This window comes from Cicer arietinum, chromosome 4 (assembly GCF_000331145.2).
Source record: "Cicer arietinum cultivar CDC Frontier isolate Library 1 chromosome 4, Cicar.CDCFrontier_v2.0, whole genome shotgun sequence".
NCBI classification, from domain to species: Eukaryota; Viridiplantae; Streptophyta; class Magnoliopsida; order Fabales; family Fabaceae; genus Cicer; species Cicer arietinum.
In genome coordinates this window covers 12,367,953-12,392,307 of record NC_021163.2, presented here as the reverse complement: position 1 = coordinate 12,392,307, position 24,355 = coordinate 12,367,953, and the positions used below count along the sequence as shown (strand labels likewise).

Sequence of the window (24,355 nt, the reverse complement as noted above, 5' to 3'; positions counted from 1 at the left end):
CAAACACACACTAAGTCACATACTACTTTTATTTTACTCTCATTTACCGTTTTGTGGAAAACTATTATTTTCGCTTGACAGAAACCCTATTGGGTTTTTCACCCAATAATTTACTATAATGATTAAAAAATGGATGAAAGTTTAGTATTTTCATCATGTAGTCTAGCTACCATTAATGCACTCATCGTATTTCTGCCAAATTGTACAAATGTTCCTTTCACCAGGCAATAATAAAAGTGTAATGGGTCCTATAGTAATTTCAGCAACACAGGCTTGTAAATTCTTCAAGCTTTCCAAATTTGCTGTTGTTGCTCACTATTTCATCACCTCCATACATCATCCACTGACACACGACAAAAACATGTTTCTTAACTGCATTAAATTTGTAATTAAGTTTTTTTACTACATTTTGCCTAATATATACTATGTTTATAGTATAGAACTAGTTACACTAAAAAAATTGTGATGATCAAATTTTAAACAATAAAAAAGGTTTGTTAATTGCTCTTGGGCGGCAGAGAATGTGTTGGCAAGAGACAAAGGTTGACTTGAATAAGCTAATTTCCATTATTACCTCATTATTATCATTAATCTACCTAACCTATAGCTAGCTAGAGAATATTAATTTATAATGTATGTGAGGAGTGAAGTCACTTTTCATATCTTTTTTAACAAAGCCTTTCACATGAAATAAGACTTTTCATAGTAATTAAAGGAAAAAAAAAAGGCTCAACAAATAAAGACACCACAATACATGTATTAATGTTTTACCATATGATTTAAGTTTTTGGTAGTATTGTTCTTAAAAATGTTAATAGTGGCCGTTTTGGTATAAAGACAAACTGAAACTATAGTGTATAAAAAATTAAATCATATAACTTTTGGGGTACTTTGAACATGAGTTATACTAATTTTGAAAATGATTGGAGTAGATAAATATATTAAAAAATTGATACATTAGGATCCAACATTTTTCATGTTGTCACTCTTTGGGTCTGCAAGGGTGAATTTCAGTAAGGGAAAACACGTTTTCAACTTACTAGGCAAGGGTACAAAATTATTATTATTTTATATTTTTGACAAAAATTATTTATTTATACATTAATTCTTTAATTATTTCAACTTCATTGATGAAAATATGATGGAAAAATGAACAATATATAATTCTTCCTTTATATATATTAGTCTACTTGTGCACTGTTTCCTTACCAAATATTATTTCACTCCTCTCTCTGTATCTGCTCTATATTATTGACAATCCAGGCTTAACATTTTAGGGAATTTTTGTCAGAAAAAACAAAATGGGGTTCCAGCCACAAGAAAAGACAAAGCCAAAACATAGGAAAGGTTTATGGTCACCTGAAGAAGACCATAAACTCAGAAACTACATTCTTAAACATGGTCATGGATGCTGGAGCTCTGTTCCAATCAAAGCAGGTTGGTTTTTTTCTTATTCTTCTTCTTCTTCTTCATCATCATGTTTGTGATCCTTTAAGGTGCATTATCCTCTATTCATGTTATCAAATAGGTAATCATATAAACTAATATATATAAAGGAACAATATATAGAAGAGTTTATCATATAAACTATTTTTATAACAAAAAATAAAATAAAATAAACTAAAATGTTTTCATATAAATTACAAGCTGATTTTTAGATGCTATCATGAATAATTTATGAAAATAAGCTGAAAACAACTCATATACATATGGTAAGCTGTTCCAAATAGTGTGATAAATATTTATGTTAATAGAAAAACTCAAGTAAATCCAAAAGACTCTAAAAATGGTTGATTTTAGCTAAGTTGTATTGAAGACTCATAGTGTATAAGATCATATTCAATTGTGCCAAGAACAATCATTAACATATATATGTACAGGTTTGCAAAGGAATGGAAAGAGCTGTAGACTAAGGTGGATTAACTATTTAAGGCCAGGGTTAAAGAGAGGGAAGTTCAGCAAACAAGAGGAGGAGACCATCCTTACTCTTCACCACATGTTAGGAAACAAGTAAGCTAGTACAGTTAATCTACTTTTACTTTTATTCAATTTTTAATTATTTCAAGTTTATCCTAAAGATCAAAGTTATAAATTTCAGTCTAAAATATTGCTACAGACTTGTCAAAAATAGTTAATTATCTTTTTAAGTAGTGCAAACAATGCAAGGAAAGATAAAGATAATGTTGTTAATTTGATGTTTGATTCTTATGTAAGTTATGTTAGAGAATGTAATTGGATTAAGGGGTAGTTTTATATGTAATTCTAGAATAAAACAACTTTTGCAATATTCTTTTCTAATGTTATCATGAAGAAATGGTCTCACCCAGATGTTTGGTGATAACAAAACACAATTTTAATTTCCTTTGTAGTGAAGCATTTTTATGAATAATTATAGAGTATTATTATTAGATAAATCTTTGAAGAATGGATTATTGCAAATACAAGGTGGACTAATATTGTTCAAGAAACAAGAATGATAAATATTAACTTCCCAGTAATGTTAAACTGAACGTTCACTTCATTTTTCTTCACATTCAAATCTCTATAAGGAAGAGGGAAGCTTATGTAGGTTGAGAAGGAAGAAGAATTTTAATGTGAAGCCTTTAGCAATGTCTGAAACATAGATTTTGTGTAGATGGGTAAAATATATCTTGGTCTCTTTGTCAGGGAGGAAAGCTTCAACGACATGTTTGATCTTCTTGTAGCTTTGAGATAGTATTGAATAAAGGTAGAAATATTTTAATTTTAAACATATAAAATTGAAGAGAATCGTAATGAGGTGTGTGAATGGGGGAAGAAGACTGATAGCAGGGAAAGGAGATAGGGAAGGGCCAAGTTAGCGGGTGTCTACTGAGTTAAGCCCCACATCGAGTAGTGTCTCTTTGAAACTAAACTAATCGTGATATAAAATGAAAGGATCTGCTTCACTTGAAAAGCACGGAGCCGTGTGATGAGCACATAGCGAACTATTCTTTCGCCTTTTACTAAAGAATACCGTGTGCGCGTCACATATTAGCGGCATACGCTAGTTTTTGGGAAGGGTTCTCTTTTTAGAGGGCTCTGCAATTTTAGTTAAAAGTTTACTAATATTTGACTCATAATTTTATTCTTTTTTAAATGTTTGTTTGTAGGGGACGGCATCCTCTTTCTTTATAATAATCAATGAAATAAAATTAATTATACTATTTCTCTATTCCGTATTTTCTAACTAAACCTATTTCAAGGTTGTGTTTTAAATTTAAGACTTTTTATATTATTTTATAAAGTTTTCCTTCATATATTTCAATTTGTTTTTCTAAAATTCTTCTGAATTAATTTTTATTTTTTTAAATGGAAACCACTTAGATAAACTTAAATTATATTGTTCAGGTGGTCGCAAATAGCTCAACATTTATCTGGACGAACCGATAATGAAATAAAAAACTATTGGCATTCATATTTGAAAAAGAGAGTGGCCAAAGCTAAGGAAATTGAAACTCATAAACAAATTCATTATGCTAGCTCAAGCTCAGACACCGTGCACTCTGCACCCTCTCTTCAAAAACTTGCAACTCAAGATCCACAAAATTATAACATCACCAAAGAGACTCATCAAAGCTCATTACCAAAATTGTTGTTTGCTGAATGGCTTTCGTTGGATCATGTACATGCTAGGAATACAAATTCAATTGACTCTATGGTCATAAGAAATGGATATGATCAAAATTCAGGTTTTCAAGAAGGTGCAATGCATGATGTGTCACAAGGACCATTCAATAGAGAATATCATAGTATTGTGACTAACATTTCAGCTTCTGAGATGTTCAATTCACAGCTTAAATTTGCAAACCAAATGGTGGGAAATGGATTCATTCATTGCATGCCTGAGGTTGATTTCAGTAGCAATTTCAACTTGAGCAATGATGCAATGTATACATGAGGGCTTAAACAAGGAAGAATAACTTTTGATAACATACTCCTCCTTATAAAACTGTACTTCCATGAGGCAAATGTATTCAATATATATACTCCTCCTTATATTTTATTTTTTGACAAAATTTATCATTTTTTCTATCAGCAGATGAAATAGTAAAAAAATATAGTATTCGGTTTAACAATTTTAACCGGTGTCTTACCATTTTATTTTATTATTTGTACATCCTTCATTTTTTTCATTTACCTCAATCAATATTTTTTTAATAAACCATCATTCGACAGTTTTATAATTATTTAAAAAATAGATTGTGAATTAAATTTATTTATTTTATAAATTAATGCTCTGAAAATAGCCTTCAATCAATATTATTATTTTTAGTTAAATGATGATATGAAAAGATAATAAATTATTAGATGTATTTAATGGGGTTTATATTTAGGATTTTAATTTGGCTCTATCATCTGCAGTAATACATTCGCATGCTTCATAATGAAGACATTTTATACTTATTGACATGCTTCCTAATGAAGACATTTATACATATTGGCATGCTTCATAATATTTCATTTAAAATGAAAGATGTCATTTTCAAGCTATAGAAAATAATTTCCTTACACATTAAATATACTGATTCACGAGTTCGAATTTAAAATATCTAATTTTTAATATTTAGAATCTGTTTAATAAAATTAACTTGTATTTTATAATTTATAGTTGATAGTTTTTAATCTAAATTAAAATACATAATATAAAATAATTTATTTATTATAATTTAAAATAAATAAATTAGCTAAATAGTTAAATAAAATATATACGATTAATAAATTATTCATTTATTATAATATTAAATAATTTATAAATAATTTAAGTTTTAAATAGTAAATAACATAGATAAATAAATAAAAAATATACCTAACCGATAAATTTAAAATTAATAACCAATTTAAATTACTATTTATAAAATATTTATAATAAAATTTATTTTTAATTAAGAATATAGCTTTTTTATTTTTAAAGAATTTTAATATGTGTTTTTTTTCCGTTAAAAAAAAAAAGCTCATTAACAAAACAAGAAAATCTCCAACAACTTTTTATCTTTCTCCATTTCTGAAATTGCAAGATTATCTCATGTGGTGGCCTGATGGGGAAGGGATTTGAGTGGCCCATACAAATATTTTTGTGTCTTTCCAAAATCAAAGTTGTAACATATTCAGTACTAGTGGGCCATAAAGTCTTTCTACTATTGAAGTTTCACTATTTGGAGTAATTAAATCATCATCATTAATCTTGGACAGAGGGATTCTCATCAGCCTCAAATAATACAGCCTTCTTGAAGTTCTAAGGAAACCCATAGAAGAGCAATTGAAGTAATGCCCGTTACCAAAATAGGCGTCCATTTCATAGCAATCACCTGTGCTCCAAATTAAACAATAATGCATAATTAATTTAGAAGCAAAATTCTAACATTCTATATTGTACTTCAAAATTATTCAAAATTTTAAAGATAATAAAATATAAGTTAACAAATTTTTCTCATATATAAGTCTAAGACGTTAACTAAAACTTGTTTAATAAGGTGAATTTTGAAATAAATATTTATTTTTCTTTTGTTTTTACTGAACTGACTTCAATTGAATTAGTATCTCAACCATAAAAGCTATTCAAATTATTATAAAAAAATATCGTTGAATTTTGTTAAAATTTTAAATAACTTTTAAACATAAATTTACGATAAAATTTAATTAATTTAGAGGACAAAAATCATAACCATTTTCTTTAGTTTCTAAATTTTGCATACAATACCTCAAGGCGTGGGGAACACCAAATTGTGGATTCAAGTTGAGGAGTAACTGCCAACCTTCTCATTATTTCTGTAAAGCAAAAGATATTTACCCATTTGACCCAAAAAATTCATAACTTGTTTTTCTTAATTTGCTCATGTAAATTTTTTAGTACAAATAGTCAGAAGTATCAATGTGAATATTTTAGGAGGGTGAAAAAATTACCTGAATTTCTCTTCCTTTGAAAAATGTTGCACATTTCTTCTGTAACAATATTTAGCTCTTGTTTCTTATTGTCATGAAGCTTAAATAGGTTGACCTGAGTTCTTGTATCAGTGTATTGTCTACTGAAATTTGCAATTATACCATCTGAAAATGAAATTGTGATTTTTATTTTTATTTTGCAAGGAAATATGATGAAAACAACAAATTCACAAAAGATGGACCTCTAATAGTTTCTAATTAGTTACCAAGTAGTAACTCCAAGTGCTAATTGAATTAAGAGTAAAATAAATTTTTACTCTTTTGAAATTTTATTTTTAGTCTTTACATAATTATTGTATAAACTATTTTAGTCTTTGGTGGAATAAAACATTCTTCAATTTTTAAATTTTTAAATTTTTAAATAATATTTTATAAGAATGTTTAGAACATTATTCAAAGTTCATCAACAAAAATTTAGAATTTTTTAACTTGAAATGAATCAAATATGAATTTTTTAAATAACATATGTTCAAGATAAAAGTCTTTAAAATATGGACTAAAAATCAGATTTTTAACTCATTTTTTGTAGATAAATTTTTTATAATTTCCTAAATAAATATACAAATAAATTTTTTATAATTTTTGTAAAGACTAAAAATTATGATTTTTTTTTACGTAAACTAGAAACAAAATTTTAAAATTTTACAAAGAATAAAAATTTATTTAACTATTGAATTAATAAATTAATGGTTACAAGAAAATTACCGAGTTTGACAAAGCTATATGGGTTTGTGATTTTGCGTAGGAGAGTTTCATCAAACTTCTCAACCTCTTTTTGTATGTCTTGTAGGTAATGAAATGCCAGTGTTCTTGGGTACGTGGACTCACACAAAACAATGTAAACAACTCCATTCTCTATCAAGTAGCTTAATCAAAAAAGAGCATAATCATAATAAATCAAATTTTGTTGAATTGCAGCTTGAGAAATTAGCTAGAGTTTTTTGTATTTAACTTTTTTTAAAAAAGTTTTATTAAATCAATAAAACTCATATATGGTTTATTTGAAATGTTAATATAATTCTATCATTCAACACAAACTCTACTTTTTCATATTTCTAATTAAAAATATCATCAAGCTGGATTATGATCATAAAGAACATGTAATTGAAGAATATGAAGCATACAAAAATTGTAAACATGGCAACAACTTTAATTAGCAATAAATAAATAAATAAATTAAGGTTGAATCTAAAAGAAATTCTGTTTGATACAATTTAATTATTTAAAAAAAAAAGCAATTGTTTTTAATATTTTTCATTCGTTTACTACTATCAAAATATAAAAACAATTTGACAACCATTTCAAATAAAAAACTGTTATGAGTAGTTTTTTTTTAAGAAAATCATTTTTGACAACCGATTGTTTTTATAATATGTAACAAATTAACCTAAAAAGAACATTAAAAAAAAAAACAAAGAAAAAATAAAGATACTTGATGCAGTGATGATCAATGAGAATGGTCATCATGGAAGCTTTCAATGCTCCTCTTGAAATTTCTTGGAGAATAAACTCTGCTTGTTGTGTATAACGTGAAAGATAGACATTTTCTTCATTCCAATATCTTAGTCCTCGTGCTAGAGGTAATCCATCACTTACCCTTCCAACTATAGTTACCTTAACCATTATTTATATGAATTCAAACCAATCTTTCAAAACTATTTATTTATATCTCAAAAAATGGATTCATTTGGTTCTCTTTTCTAAATTTGATTTCAACGACATGGATGGATTTTATTTGTAAATGTGAGACCTTTTTATAGAATATAATGTCAGGGGAAGGAAATGACTAATGAGAGAAGAAACTTGAACAATAAGTTATTCCTAGTTTGTGCAAAGGAGCCATTATGAGAATACAAAAATAATAATGGAGTTACCATGTGCAGAAGTTATTAAACATTTTTTTTAAAAAAAAGAATAACAATTTATTTTTCTCTGTACATATTCCATTTCCCTACTACATTGAATTATTCTTGTTGGAAATTTGACACATATATATCATTGTACACCTTTTAAAAAAAAAGTTAACATTTTTAGATTTTTTCAAATAGTGTTAAGTTAACCATATAGAGTAAAATGAAGATTTTAGATTGATTATGTTGTTTGAAATGATATTTATAAATTGAAGACTTTAGTCTAACTCTTATTAACTAAAAATAATATTTAAACAAGAGTGCTAATAGACTATGTTAGATTTTTAAAAGGTATGAATCTGAATTATTATTAATTTTTTAAATTTGAATTTGACCTATGATTTATGATAAATTTTTTTTTCATCTTGATAAATTTTAAAAGTCTAATGTAACATGAAAACATATTTTACATTAAAGTATTTACATAATATATTTTATATTTTTTAAGTTTTATCGTTAAACTAATAAATATAATATAAACTAATAAAATAATGTTATACTTTTTTCTACTCAATAAATACAATGTCACTAACGAATAATAATGTTAATAAATAACATATATTGGCCGATATTTATTAACTTTCCACATTTTATCTTGCTTCATTAATTTGACGGTGCATTCCTTCTCTTTTCTTGTAATAATTTTGAAAAATAGTCGTTCGTGCTTTATGTCTCCCTTTATCCAATAAATCGGTACATCTAGAAATATTATCAGCTCAGACTGTATTTGAATTCCATTTAACGTGCAAATAAATTATGGTGCAACTAAAAAAACTTGAATATAATATTCAACTCTCTATCAACTTTCAATTGTCTTAACTATTCTTTATCCTAACGCACACTAAATTCAATTGTTTGTAGTTCTCAATTAATAATCTAATATTTTAGATGTAAAGAAGAACAGAAGTTAAGTTTTTACTTCTATGCGTAAAAGCCGATTGTAAAAGTGGGTTATGTGTGATTTAACTACCTAAATTAGATATAAGATATGTTGGAATATTTTATTAAATATTTTATTTATTTATTTATTTATTATATTATAATATTATTTTTTGAACATATATCATTAGTTAATTATATTAACAATTTATCAATTAGAATATCACCCATTTGATAATAATGAAAATTTTAATTGGCATTCATTCTTTATATAAGCTATGGTCTTCGTTATATTATACATATGGTCTCTTCTCTTCATATAAAGATTTGAATCGAGTTTAAGTTAAAGAAGCACAAATTAATATGTGGCCGTCTGAAGATTGATTTTTTGGAGACTATTCATGATTACCACAAAACGATTATTAATCATGAATCTAGGTATTTCTTAAATCTAATATCTTTGATAAATCAACATGTCCTATATCCTAAAATAATCAAGATTTCATGTCATTTTTTATGTTTATAACATGAGTGAATTAGTGAATTTAATTCTAACAAGTGATATCAGAGCGAATCATCAAGTTTGATTTATTAGGATAATTGTGATTTATATTCGAGGAGTAACGATATGGATTTGAGTGCTTTCACATGAGATTGAAGATCTAACCAAGTGATTTCTTGAGATAAAATGATAAAATAAAAGGAAAAAAAAAAAACAAACATGGGTTAGATGGAGAAGATGCCACAATAAAAAATGATTGATAAGCCAATGTAGAAGCACCACAATGGTAATGAATCCATTGATAAAATTCAAGCAAGTTCTAATTCAATAACTCAAAGAGGAGACACATCTCACTCACAATTCTCATTAGAGAACTTCTAATTTATTTCAAAATAACTAAAATGAGACTCTTACAAGATATTTAAAGAAAGATTTACCTTATTCCTAAAATAAGTCAAAAATCAATTTTCTAGATCCATATTGGCCTTACATCACTTAACTAAAATTATTACAACTCAAATTATACACAAATAAAACTAAAAACTATTATAAAGTCGTGACTTGAAATATTCTTTATTTTTCCTCATAATTAACTCATTTTAGATCCTCATCAAGTAATCTTATTTAATTTTATGTTTTTCCATTGTGTGTTGGCTGGATTGAAATTATATGGTTTGTGTACATAAAAGGATGAAAGTCGTATCGATTTCTTTTGCTTATGAACGATATATGTCTATATAACGATTTTTTTTCAAAGTTGTAAATGAATTACAATTGAAATCGGCATATGATTCTCTTTAACTTGGGGATACAACATATCGTTTGAATCAAGAAGTTGTTGAATTGGCGTTATTTTAACTATTTACCTTTCCTTTGGCAGCCTATTTTTTATTTTCTATTGAATTGGTTTGTTGAATTTTAACAGCCTTTCACACATTTATGTGATTCATTTGACAAATGTTTGGTTTCATTCTGATAATGCATCCAGCCAATAGTTGGCTGATATTGGTTTGCTTGAAATTAATTGGTTTCATAGTAGAATCAAATATTAAGATTTTTGTTTTTTTTTTGCTTGAATTTTTATCCAGATTTGTGTTCCCTCTAGACCATCCCTATATATCAATTTCATTGGAAAATAATTAGTTTTCCTTCAAAAGGGTTTGATTAGTTTTCAAATAAAATATTTCAGATTCAGTTATGACGGGAATGCATTTGAACAAATATTTTAGTGAGACTATTATATGAATATCTATGCTTAATGGTTGGTCGCATATGCTACTATCAAATGCAGTTGTGATCGATAATTAATAATAAAAATATCGAGATAAGGAATATGGATTTTTTAACTGTGCTTTTCAATTATAATCTATGCTAATTTTGCTTGCATATGATTTTGTATTTATATAATTTTGTTTTCATTTAGTTTTAAGACTATCAGGTGATATCATAAATAAATTTGGTTTATATGTGTGAACATTGTTTTGTAAATTTAAAACTTTTTTTATTTAATTTAATAAATTTGTTTAATAATTTTAGTTGCGTTGGTTGAAACAATAAGACACACTTCAATCGAAATTATAAAAGACTTAGTGTGAAATTATTCATGTGAGTTGTTGTTAGTTTAAAGGAAGACACAATTTGACCGGATAGTTATATATTTGTAATTTATTAAATTATCTAGTTAATTTTCTTGAATCAGCTGAAATAACAAGTTGCATAAAGTATCATTCGCTGTGTAGATTTGTTTTAATGAAAATTACAAAAGAAGTAATTTGGATTTATTCACGCGAGTTGTTATGTCGGTCAAACGACAAACACAATTTGGCAAAATAATTTTATACATTTGATGTTAAATGTGTATTAATTATCAAGTATTTCCATGCGAGTAATGAGGATATCAAAATGAACTTACTATTTGACAAGACTTATTACCAATATTTGATTATTGTGTTGAGATTATCGCTTGTAATTAATTCCGCAGTCAAAAGATTGTAGATTAATGGTGTGTTTGGTATCTTCTTTGAGTCTTTTTAATTTATAAATAAAGATAAGTTGTGCATATCTCTATAACTAATTTTTGATGTGCCTACTAATGTGTGTTATTAAATGATTCAATTATAGTGTTAATTGTCAATGTTTGATCTTCGTAACAAAATACCACTATCAATTAATGTTATTGTCTAAAGATTTAATATTAATGTTGCATTAGATATTTTGGTGAACATATTTTTCTTTTGTTCTCTTTAAACTAACTTAGTTTATGTATATGCTATTGAATTATGATTTTTTTATTTAAATTATTACTTTTAGGATAAAGAAGATTATCAATATTGTCATTTAATCTAGAACTTAGATAGGGATGAAAAAACTTTAATTCTCTCACAATTTTGTATTTCTAAAGTGAGAAAAATTTGTATTTCTAAAGTGAGAATTAAGTCTGAAAAATGAGTTTTCTCTAAAACACATAGGTTATTTGATTATAAAGCATGATATTGCAAATATATTAAAAGTGTTAATTAAGATGAATATTTTGTTATATTTTCTTTGCATAACTTAAAGCGATTTTAAAGCGAAATTATAACTCTTTGGAGAGCTAGTTTTTTTATTGAGATTATTAGGTAATGAAAACATAAAAAATACATTGCAAATACGATTAAATTTGGACGGTTAGATAATTTGATCAAAACTTTAGCATTCTTCTAGGATTGTTAAAGAAAACAATTGAGTTTATGTTCACAAATCAAATATCTTACAATTTGGAGATCGTTAATATGTTTGACTCTAAATTTTTGGATGTCTACCTAAAGTGGACATTTTAATTCAAGAAATTGTTGATTTATTTATGTCACTTGGTTGCTTATAGTTTGAGGGTTTGAAAGACGTACCACTCAAGTTTTAATACGACACAAGTCAACCATATATTGCTTCAACAAATTTTGGTGTATTGACATACATGTTATTGTTGTTGAAGAATAAAACATATATAGATGAACTCTATGATGGCTAACTCATTAATAAAAGATTTGACAAACAAATGTATATCATATGATTGTTAGGGATGAGAATAGGTTAGGCCGTCCGTCAGGGGCCTATGGTCTGACCTACTTATGGGCTGACATGTCATGACCTATTTAATAAAAAGGCTAGACTCATACTATATTTAAAGTCTATTTATTTAAATATGTCAGACTCAAACTTATAAAAAAACTATTAGATCTGACAGGTCAGCCTATATATATTTTATTATATATTAATATTATTTTTATTATTATATTAATAATATTATTTCCTATTTTAAAGTCTATCAATTATACAATCACTCAACAGTCATTTCATATTCGGTAGCGATTCCATATTTGGTAGTCATTCCATATTCGGTTGCCGTTCAATTAGTCAATTACTTAGTAATCGTTCCATATTTGTTTAAGAGGTAATAATGGGTGCATTTGTTTTAGGAAAAAATCTATTATTTGAAACCAAAATCATTTTTTAGGGTTTAAAGGATGTTTGTTTCAATTTTTTTTTAAATCATTTCGTTAGAAAATTTATTTTTTGTTTAATATATGTAGATATGTACATTGGTATTGGTATCTGGAGATCATCATGTGGTATGAGTAGAACATCATGTAAATTGGTATGGACATAACATGTAGCTTGATATGTGTATAAGGAGTAATTATGAATTCATTTTGTTTTTTTTGTTTTTTTGGAAGGTTGTTGTAGTGTTGTTAGTTATTATTTTATTAGATTTGATTATAATTTTATTAGTTTCCCTTTGATATAAAGGCATAGTTTAGCCTATTTAAAAAAAATGTAAAATATAACATTTAAATATTTTAATGTGAATAAGGCTTTTAAATAAGCTTCCAAGTCATGCCAAACTTTTAAATAGGTCATACCAAGTGGAAAAAAAAGTCTATGATAAGCCGTAAGTTAGGTATAGGCCTAAAATATTAATCGTAGGTAGACTCAGACATTTCAAAGTCTCGCTTGGTGATGTGGATTCGAGTGCTTCCACATGAGATTGAAGATTTAACCAAGTGATTTCTTGAGATAAAAGGAAAAAGAAACAAACAAACAAGGGTTAAATAAGAGACTCTTAAAAGGTATTTAAATAAGGATTTACCATATTTCTAAAATGGGCAAAAAGTCAATTCTCTAGATTCATATTGGGCTAACACCGCTAAACTAAAATTATTACAATTCAAATTAAACACAAATAAAACTAAAAAAATATTATAAAGTCTTCACTTGAATTATCCTTAGTCATGTTACACGTCAGTGACGACAATCACAATGCTCTAAAATTGCTAAAATTCCAAAATTAAAATTAAATCATCAAATTATGTTCAAATTGATTGACACAAAAAATAGGTTAAACTAAAGAAGTAAGCATCATTGTTCTCAATTTCGTTGTTCTACTAAAAAATCAAAATTATGTAGTATTGAAAGAGAGAAAATCTGAAATCAAGAGTACAATCTTACAATTTCGTAAGCTTAATTTTACATGTGTTATTTCTTTAATATTTGTTGATTGATGTATTTTGTACCATACAAATTGAGCTCAATTTCTTTGACACGAAGAGTGTGTGCGTGTAGGGTATTTGATTTGTTTCCTGGATGATTTGCCTTATTTTTATTGTTGTCTGAAAGAATATGACAACAAATTTAGAAACCTTAGCATTCAAGGTCTTTTTCATATTGTGTAATTTGGTTATTAATCAGGTAATAGTTTATAGATGGGGAAATTCGTATGTGCTAATTCTTCTCAATGTTTTTTTATTTGTCACAAGTATAACTTTTTGGAATCAATGTTTTAAAGTAAATCAATTGTGAAAAAAAAATATTCATTGCTATTAATGGTGAGAATCTTTCCGTCAATACATAGTTTACACCACAAGAGAGTTTGACCAATTTATCTAACAAAAAACAAAGATTAGTACTACCTCATTGAAACTCTCTTCCTTGCATGCTTTTTGATTCAGTTTTCGTCTTTACTTATTCTAACCAGCTTCTATTAAGAGATGGTTCTAAAGCAAAAATGCAGTTCAACTTTTCGACATGCTTAGAGCTTAGGATAAATCTCACCATTCAAGAGTGTTGCATGGTTTGGTGGATGTCTTCAACTTTACACTTCAAAAGTTTATAAAGTTGGATTCACCACCAAAGAAATTCATTCTTTTGGTTAATACTATAAGTAATACTTTGTGGGTTAATTGCAAAACTTGTAGGAATTGCCCTAACTCTAGTGCACTCAGGGTCAGGATTTTCAATCTTCATCACTCTTTTTTTTTCTACCATACATACTTATTAATTAGTTATACTTACTGTCAATGTAGTGTTTTTGTTGTTGCCTCGAGAAAAATATGTTATGTCTAACATTGTTCATAGCATCAAGAGGATAATGAACATGATTTGATTAATTCTACTAGCTATTACATTAGAGTAACAAACCAACAAAGATCATTATAAATCTAAAAGGGTTATTAAAATTTCAATTACACAAAAACCAAAATAAAAATAAAAATTAAATCCATTCAGTTTTCTCTATTTCATTGTTCCACAAAAAAACAAAATTACATAGTTTGAAAAACGAGAAAACCTAGAATCAAGTGTACAATGTTGATATTTCTTTAATAGCAAAAAAATAAATTTTAACTTTTTGGATTTGATTTTGTCTCTTGTAATTTTCCATGAGTGTAGTGGTTTTTTTATTTTTAAATTATATTTATGACTTGATGTGTTTTGTATTCTACATATTAAGCTCAATTTCTTTGACGCGACTGCTTCATCTATAGTTGTGTTGGTTCAATGCTCGGACATCCGATGCCTCCTCGGAGTTCGAGGTGCGAATGCTCATTTCTCTATTCATGATAATCATAATCAACACAGTTTTTCCTATGTTTATCAAGATGAGAGTGAAACGTCGGGTGTTTTGGGTGAGAAACCCATATGTTTATTTATTTTGGACAAATTATTGGTGTATGTGTGTATGATCTGTGTGGGATTAAATTGGTAATGTAATTTTTGTCATTAAGTTGATTTTTCAAAAAACAAAACAAACAAAAAAAGAATTGAGAAATTGTGGGATTTACTTATATTATTTGGTAATATTTGCATTTATTCCCATGTTTTTGTTAATACTAGCTAGTACTTAATATGAATTTTAGTTTAAATATAAATTTTATTGGATGATTGTTTTGGCAATAGGTGTAGCACTAATCTATTTAGAGGTTTGACTGAAACACATGAAACGCTTTTTTGGTGAGACATGTGAAGAAGAAATATAAAGATATATTGTCTAAGTGGAAGATTATTAGAATATTTTATTTATTAATTATATTCTAGTATTATTTTTTGAGCACATATATTTAGTTAATTATATTAATTATTTACTAGTTTGAAACCTTAGTTGACTAGAGATCAAATTAAGTAATAAAGCTTTTTAGATTTCTATTTTGATAATTAATTATTTAATCAATTGATATGAACTCAAATATGAGTAGATGTCACTATAGTCTCCATTATACCAAACACATTGTATACCGTCGCTTCTCCCCATATGAAGACTTAAGGCATAAATAGTATAAGCTGAGAAAGAATCACGTTAGTTGGTACTCGTCATTCGTCTCTGTTTCAAAGTCAATTTTTATAGAATCTATTTTCAAGATTACTAAAAATAGAGGATTAATCATATATCTAAGTATTTTGAAAACCTAATATATTTGATAAATCACCATGTCATCGATCATAAAATAATCAAGATTTGATGTTTATCTTGATGTTTATAGCATGCTTATTTGATTATTAAGTTTTCACAATATTATATAGGTAAAAACATGTCTTCAATATTAAATTAGTAAATTTAAATTCCAACAAAATATGTATTAACATATATGAAGTTAATATGAGTATATCAAATATAAATAAATAAGAGTTTTAAATTAAATAAAAAAAATCGACATTGAACACTATATTGAATGTGTTGTCCAATTGACATATATAATTATTCTGATCAGTTTAATATAATAACTTATTGAATCCTTCATGATCCAAAAGTCTGGAACACTTTTTTATGATTAAAAAAAAAGCGCAATACATTTTTTTCTTCATATTTGAGCCTCAAATATATGGTCTTATTTCACGAAAAATATAAATTCACATAAATAAAAAGATCAGAGTAGCAGTTTTATTATGATAACCTAATCCAATTAAAAAGCTAGGCTAAATGTTAATACGTGGCCTATTTTAAAGAATTAAATATACGTACATTTCATCGAATTCATAATTTTAATTATTATTTTTAATATAATATAAATTCTATTAAATTTATAATTTAAATATTTAAATAAATTTATATTTTTAAATCTAATAATATCAAATAATAAATGAAAATATAAATTTATTTGAAAATTTGAATTACGAATTTAACGAAATTTATGTTATATTAAAAAATATAATTAATTTTATAAGTTTTATTTGAAAATTTTATAAAAAATAATATTATTATTAATATTTTAAAATATAAATAATTAAATTATTATTTAAAATTAAAATAAATAATTAAATTAAAAATAAAAAATATAAAAAAGTAAAATATTAACTGAAATAAAGTTAAAGGATGACGCTGTTTTTTTTTTTTATATATTTTTAAAATTATAATAATTGATATCTCTAATTTTCTTAGAAATAAGCGAAAGAGAATTTTGACCGAGCCTCACCACCATGTTTTGTTGCCAAAAAAATGAAACAAAGCGATGAGTTTTGTAGAAGACACGTTGACAAATGATTTGACACGTTAGGCATTCATAAATAAATGCAGGTTTTGGTCTTCAACACTATACACCTTAACCAATAAACATTCATTACAAATAAAATATTTTTGCTAACTAGATCTTAGACGAACAGGAAATTATATTTTAAAATTAATAATTAATATTTTAAATAATTAATAGTGTATTTAAAGACAATAGTTGATTTAATTTGGTTTATAATTGTTGAAAAGTTCGATAATAAAATGGGTTGTGTTGTCTTGTCTGTGTTGATTGTGTCTCCAATAGATCCACCGCTTGAAAGTTTTGACAGAATCTGTGAGCCCTGAACTCTGTTTGAAGACTTCTGCATCAGTCCAATTTGACCCTCAAAGCATGACATCATCACACACTCAAAATGCATTTACTTTCACACCCTCCTCGTTTTCTGTATCTGAAACTTAAACAGTCTTCATGAATCATGATCATCATGACCACCCTAACCCTAACCCTTTTTGTTTTGGGTCCATTGTCAATGTCTTCTCTCAGTGGGGCTTCTCTGCAACACTTCACTTTCCACCTTCCACCATCATATTCTATATTCTGTCTTTTTCTATTTCTACTTTTTTTTTAATTCTTTTGCATACTTTTAGTATCAATGTATGTGCTTTTCAATGTCACATTCATTTTCACTCTTTAAGCCGCCTATTTGTCCTATTTCTATACTATGCATTTATTTCTTTTACTCGGTTTCCTTCTACAACACTCCTCTTCTTCTTCCTCTTCCTATCACCAATAATAATTATACACTTTTATTTTCTGTCTCTCATTAATGGGTAAAGCACCATGTTGTGATAAACATGGTGTCAAAAGAGGAGCTTGGACTCCTGAAGAAGACCAAACCTTAGTTGACTATATCAACAACCATGGCCATGGAAGTTGGCGTACTCTCCCCAAACATGCAGGTTCCTCTTTTTCTTTGCTTCTTCTTTTTCTTTCTGGTCACTTTTGGAATATTTTGAGGCTAGGGAAGAATATCTATGGCTTTTTATTATTATAGCAAAGCTACTTTCTGTGATGTTGATAACTTTGACTCACCACTAGGTACTTATTTTTTTTCTTAATTTAATGTGTATATGTTTACTATTAGGTCTCCTACGATGTGGTAAAAGTTGCAGGCTTCGATGGATAAACTATCTTCGTCCTGGCATCAAGCGTGGACCATTTACTGATGAAGAAGAAAGTACTATTATTCAACTTCATGCCATGCTTGGTAACAGGTACCTCACTGCTCCATTTTTTCATTTTCTTGAAAAATTTATACATATACATGTATATATTATGTATATCAACTCATCTTGGTCCTAAAGGTTCATTAAATTTCACTCATAAGCTGCTTAGTAAATGTGTTGCAGCATGCTTTAGAAGTATAAAAAGGTACAACAGTTCAACCTTGGTAGTTTTTGTTTTTTAAATTCTTGCAGTTGCAGCAAGCTAAAATGTGATCACTTGTAATACATTTTCCAGAAAGTTTGTGAAGGAGGTTAAAATATACTGAAGATGACATTTTGGTTTGTGGGGACAGTTGATATTAGTACTAAAATAAGTCTGGCTGGCATATTTCAAAATTTCAATTTCAGTGTTTGATATTCTCATTTTGTTGTGATTCTTGTATTCCTCCTGTGTCATCATTCATCAAGGATCCTTGTATACTATAATTCTAGAACTTCATTTCATTTGCATCAAGGAAAATGATAGCTTTGAATTTGCATAATATGAAACATCAACACATTTTGTTGCATTGATCTCTAAACATCAACTATGCAATCTTTTAGGTGGGCTGCTATAGCATCCCAACTACAAGGAAGAACAGACAATGAGATTAAGAACTATTGGAACACCCATCTAAAGAAGCGCGTCCTTCGGTCTTTAGAGGCAAAACGGCCATGTGTTATGGCTGATAGGATTGTCCAGACTAATTCTCCATCTACGCGCCACATGGTACAATGGGAAAGTGCAAGGGTTGAGGCAGAGGCAAGGTTGTCAATGGATTCCACATCACTTAATTCAGCTTCTACAACTAAAACATGCCCTGATTACTTTCTTCAACTTTGGCATTCTGAGGTTGGACAGTCGTTTCGCAAGATCAAGGAAAAGGAAGGAGTAGTGTCTCAAAGCCAAGTCTCACAAGCATCGTCTTCAAAATTGGAGGATTCATGTTCAGATGTCTCATTGCAGGCAAAAAACACTGGAACACAGAGCCTGAAGGTGTCACCAAAGCTTGAAGGTATTGACATGATTCAGGAACAATCAACAAGTAGCTACAAACCAAAGCTTGAAGATGATAGAGCTTGGTCAGATTCAGGCAATTATGAATTTCTTGATTCTTCTGATTCTGCACTAAAGCATCTTCTACATATGCCTGATGATATAGGATTCTTGGGACAGACTGATAATTTCCTGAATCTCCTTGATGGTAGATACGACTAAGATAGTCTATTAACTGGTAGAATAGTTAGTTTTCTTTGCCTTTTATGATATCTTCATTTTTGTAAATGCAGCCACCATGTAGATGGCTTCCAAAAGTGAGGTCAGGTCCATGTTTGTTTGCTGGTTGCTAGTTGGTTTAGAGGGGAAAAGGGATGATAGAGAAATGGCTAGAGTTAAAGTTTGCCTACCACTTTATGGCAGTACCAAAGAGCTAACATTAATGGATTCACAGTTAATGATTTTGTTCATGAACAACTGTTGATTATGTGTATATATACTGCTCTAGGCTTCTTCGTGATATGTGTTTTGTTATTCACAAAAGTAGTAGGCTTCAGATGTGTCACTCAATGTGTAGACGTTGGTGTTTCTCTCTTTGACAATATCTAAGAATGAAATGGTTTATTAGTGGCACTAATGCTACAAGAAATTTATATTGCACAAATTGAATAAGAATTAAATTATTTTTATTACCAAAGTAATGGATATATACACAAGCCAATATATATCATTATGCACACAGAATAAATTAACATAGACTAAAAAGAAACCAAACCACACATGAAGAAATTGCAAAATAGTAATAACACATGATTTTTGTTGATGAGGCTTGAGGATTGTGCATTAGAATAAACCAAAGAGTTTCTTTGGAGCTGTTCCAGTTGCCCTGTGTTTTGCAGCTATCTCCTCTGCTTTGAGGAGATCTTCCCCTTTCTTGGCCTCAATCATTGCCCTCTTTTCTTCGGCTTGCTTGTGAAGAGCTGCTATTTTGTTTTTCATTTTCTCTGCATATTCTCCCTTTTTCTTCTCCAGTTTTTCCTATTTACAGGAGAAGAAATAGTTAATTGTTTTTCCATATTTCGTCACATTCAATGTTATAATTATTAATGCAAATAAATTCTTACCTCAAGCTTTCTCAATTCAGCTTCTGTAGCAGCTTTCTTACTGTTCTCCCATGCTAAAATGGTTGAAAGCTTTCTATGAGCCCTGCTCATCAAATTCATTTAAATTAGTATACAAAAGTTTGTTGAATAACATAAAAACTAGTCGTGATAATTGATAAAATAATGAGTATATGATGTTATAGTGACAAGCTAACTTGGCAAAACACAGTTTCTATTTGAGCTGAAAATGAAATGTATTGAATTTCTAGGCAATTTGGTATTTTATATTAGAAGTTTAGCGATTGTAATGGCTTAGGTTCTGTTTGGATTGTTAAGTGAAACTGTTTAAAAGAGTTTACAAGACAACTCATGACATAAGCCCTTGTATGATACGCGCTTGTACTATAAGCATTTCATTAAGCTTATTAGTGGTGTTCCCTTCATGGCTACATAAGTCATTCATGTTTTATGCAAAGCTTTGCTTCTTTCCTTATCTGCATTGCTTCCCCCCTTTAAGAATGGACAATAAGTTCAGACACTTCCATAAAGAAGCATTAGATGGTGAAAGCACATACTTGTTTTCTGCTTTTGATTTTTCACTTTCTTCCCATGCTTTGATTAGTGAAAGCCTCTTTTCTGTTGCAACTCTTTCAAGCACAGCATCTGAAGAAAAATGAAAGGTCACATAGCTTGTAATGTCAGCACATTAAGTGCATAAGAGGGAAATACAGTGCCACAATGACAAGAGGACATACCTCGGTTGATAGAGCCCTCTTGTGGTTTCTCTTCAACAGCTTCTTCATCAGTCTCTGATAGTAACCAAATTAACCAGAGAATAATGTCAATTTGATTATCATCTTTCTGTTATAACTTCTTGGTGATAACCATGATGATTAAATAAGAAGGGACATTTTATTTGCTAAGAACCGGGGATACACAATGATACATCGGCATTGATAATAATTTAAGTAATTAAAAGCTATAGAATGTAACCACGTTTTTTGGTGTTGTGTCGGTGTCGTACACTGACATGTCACATGTGTCTAGACACGTCTTTTATTCAAAGTGTCCATCAATGCTTTATCCAAAGTCACCAACCATTTGAGAATCCATTTCCATATTTCCAGGGTGGTATCTTTGGAAACTCCACCCTTTACATGATAAAGAAAAATTTCGTGTATATAGCTTTGTTAAGTAATACATGAATTTCAAGGCCATGTGAGGGTGACATGTAAACAAATATCATATATGGTTAAATAAAAACAAAATATTAATATGGATTGTCCTTAAAACATGAAAATGGTAACAACACATAGATTACAAGACCAAGCTAAACTGTTTCTTTTCTTCCTTTGAATTCAGTTTTTCACACAATTAGGGTTTCAATATGCAAAAATTGGATCTTTACTTAAACCCAGAACCTTAATAGATTGAAGTTAGATGGTAAACACAACAATTTGAAGCTATAATTCTTCTTATTAAATAAAAATACAAGGAAACTGATAAAAATACAAGGAAACACAAAATAATCAACCATATCAAAACTCACATAAAACTTGATTATTAAATAATCAATAATGAGTTTTGACTTTTCTTTGTTAAAACTTTGGATAACCCCTTCAGGAAATTCAATAGGACAAGTTTCACTTTTTTTGTGAAAATAAAAATATTCCCTGCAATTTAAAGTAATTTACTAAAAAGTGTTTAAAATTGTTAAAGAAAACAGAGACTAAAAGACAAAGAAAAACAAAATTTAGACCTTAAATCAAATTGACCTTCAACAGTCCAAAAAAAAAAACAGAAAAATATATAGATAAATCATATAACATAAACACTGACAATTTATTTTCTTGAATTACTATTAAATTGTTTCCTTAGCAACCAGAAAGAAACAATATCACCCAATTGGAAGCAAATAATGAATTATATATATATTTGACAACAATAAATAAATAAAGGACATGTATATAGAAATAGCAGTTTGATAATTATATAAATCATACTCTGAACTAAGACAAGAGCTTTGGAGTCATCGGTAGGAGGAGGAGGGTTGTGGTCTAGGGGGGGGAGGGGTTGTGGAATTACAGATTTCTCCTCAGCAACATTTTCCTTTGGAGTTTCATGATGAACAACTGGGTCAGGTTGAGGTTGAGGAGGGGGTGTAGTAGAAGTAGTAGTCTCAGTTGAAGTAGATGCAGCTGCTGCTGATTCAGATTCCAACTTTTTTGGTTGCTCTTCTGTCATTTTTTTTCTAAAGACTTGGTTGGAAGTAGTAATTGTTTTGCAGAAAGTGATGATGATAAGGAAATTTGTTGTAACCAAATTCTGCTATTTTATTTCTTCTAAGAAAGATATAGAGGGATAGGGTTGGTTGGTTGAGATATTATAGTTGTAGGAAGGTAAAGTAAGTAACTGTTAATTAGTTTATTAAGTAATTAGTAGTACCCACTCTAAATTCTAAAACTTTAGTTTATCTCTAAATCGAATTTAGATTAGTAAAACTCAATTTTCAAACTAAAAATAAATAAAAGCTTAGCTGGGTGGGTTTTATTGTTTGGTAATGATAGGTATTAGGTACTACATGTATGAGTTGGCACAGCGCACCAACAACACCTTATTCTGCGCCCCAAAAATATCTTCCACATTTTATTTTTACTTTTTTTAACGGATATATCATAACGTCATAACGTCGACATTACTTTTCAACTTATCGTCGACATTACTACATAATTCAATTATTATCGATATTAATTATTAATTGTTTGCTTTTCTTTTTTAGAATAATAATAATTGTGTGCTACAAACTAAAATAATTAGACTTAGATACCTAATCAATTTTATTTAATGACAAATAATTCAGAAAAATCTAAATTTGATATATGACTAAAATAATTCTTAATCAAAATTTTACTAATTTCTCAACTGAATTTGAATTATTATGGTCTAGTTCCAGAGTTAAAAAAAATCATTTGATATTATTTTTAAAAGGATTGATTGGTAGTATATTATTATACTACTTATTAATTTATGCTATGAGTATATTATTAGTATAAAAAAGCAATTGATGCAAAGAGACATTTCTTTGTTTCTTCAACAAGAAAGTTAAGCCAGCGTATACCTAATAAGCAAAGCAAATGAAGTAGGCATGACAAATTGACCGGCAAATGGGTATTTTACTTTTAGAGTTACGGTCTAAAAAAGAGAATATTGATATCTGCTCCGAGTTTGAACACGTTCTTGCAAATAAAAGATTCTTTCTAAATTTAAAATATGCTCTTAATTGAAAAATACTTTGCATGTACATTATTAATGGTATAAATTATTTTTTCATATCAAAATTTCTGAAACTTCAAATGATATTGAGATACTCAATTGACTGACATATCAATAAAAAAGATTGAACAAAAATAATAATATATTAAGACTACATAATCACTAAAACAAACACAATAAAAATTATATATATGAATAAAAATCACTTAGTTAGACTAAAAAAAATTGATTTAGAGATGTGATTCTTTACAATAAAAATTAATCCTAAATTATTTTCATGATGAAAAAAAGAAAAATAAAACACGGAAATTTTTTTATAAATACTAAATTTAAATGAGAGGAATTTTACAAAGATTAAAATATAAGTTTTATTATATTTTTTTTCATTATTTATCTTTTTGTCTAATATTCGTTTTGATCATTTATCGTTTTTATTTATTTACTTTGATTCTTTATGTTTTTTTTTTATTTGTTTTAGTATTTTACCTATTATTTGTTTTACTCTTTATTACAAAAGATAAATAATTAAAATAAAATTACATAAAAAATAAATAATACAATAAAAGATAAAAATATTTGTTTTACTTTTGAATGAAATGACAAATTTATATAATTTTACAAAAGATAAATAATTAAAATGAACATTATATAAAACATAAATAATACAATAAAAGATAAAAGATTAAAATAGATATTATATAAATATAA

General features: G+C 27.7%; 4 protein-coding genes and 1 non-coding gene across 6 annotated transcripts; 3 read left to right on the top strand and 2 right to left on the bottom strand.

Annotated features, from left to right (window-relative positions):
- The first annotated feature begins 1,182 nt into the window (after positions 1–1,182).
- On the top strand, positions 1,183–4,097 carry LOC101501365 (transcription factor LAF1-like). The gene is made up of 3 exons (XM_004496780.4): positions 1,183–1,437; positions 1,881–2,010; positions 3,370–4,097. The coding sequence occupies exons 1-3, from the start codon at positions 1,302–1,304 to the stop codon at positions 3,917–3,919; spliced, it is 816 nt and encodes a 271-aa protein (XP_004496837.1). The 5' UTR covers positions 1,183–1,301; the 3' UTR covers positions 3,920–4,097.
- On the top strand, positions 2,942–3,059 carry LOC113786393 (U5 spliceosomal RNA). The gene has a single exon (XR_003472676.1). It is a non-coding gene; the product is annotated as a U5 spliceosomal RNA (small nuclear RNA).
- Positions 4,098–4,983: 886 nt separating the features above from the next.
- On the bottom strand, positions 4,984–7,667 carry LOC101501053 (25.3 kDa vesicle transport protein SEC22-1). Its single transcript, XM_004496779.4, has 5 exons — positions 7,394–7,667; positions 6,667–6,827; positions 5,923–6,066; positions 5,720–5,787; positions 4,984–5,327 (listed from the first exon to the last, which is right to left on the bottom strand). The coding sequence occupies exons 1-5, from the start codon at positions 7,582–7,584 to the stop codon at positions 5,229–5,231; spliced, it is 663 nt and encodes a 220-aa protein (XP_004496836.1). The 5' UTR covers positions 7,585–7,667; the 3' UTR covers positions 4,984–5,228.
- Positions 7,668–17,258: 9,591 nt separating this feature from the next.
- Positions 17,259–19,748, top strand: LOC101500843 (transcription factor MYB17-like). Of its 2 annotated transcripts, XM_012714711.3 has the most exons (4): positions 17,259–17,968; positions 18,154–18,283; positions 18,839–19,479; positions 19,565–19,748. In XM_012714711.3, the coding sequence occupies exons 1-4, from the start codon at positions 17,836–17,838 to the stop codon at positions 19,573–19,575; spliced, it is 915 nt and encodes a 304-aa protein (XP_012570165.1). In that variant the 5' UTR covers positions 17,259–17,835; the 3' UTR covers positions 19,576–19,748. The 2 variants fall into 2 exon arrangements, with proteins under 2 accessions (XP_012570165.1, XP_004496577.1); XM_004496520.4 differs by having other exon boundaries at positions 17,261–17,968; positions 18,839–19,748.
- Positions 19,749–19,935: 187 nt separating this feature from the next.
- On the bottom strand, positions 19,936–22,867 carry LOC101501168 (remorin-like). The gene is made up of 5 exons (XM_004496521.4): positions 22,378–22,867; positions 21,130–21,183; positions 20,950–21,037; positions 20,396–20,477; positions 19,936–20,309 (listed from the first exon to the last, which is right to left on the bottom strand). Exons 1-5 carry the CDS (start codon positions 22,616–22,618, stop codon positions 20,115–20,117), a joined length of 660 nt encoding a protein of 219 aa, XP_004496578.1. The 5' UTR covers positions 22,619–22,867; the 3' UTR covers positions 19,936–20,114.
- Positions 22,868–24,355: the final 1,488 nt, after the last annotated feature.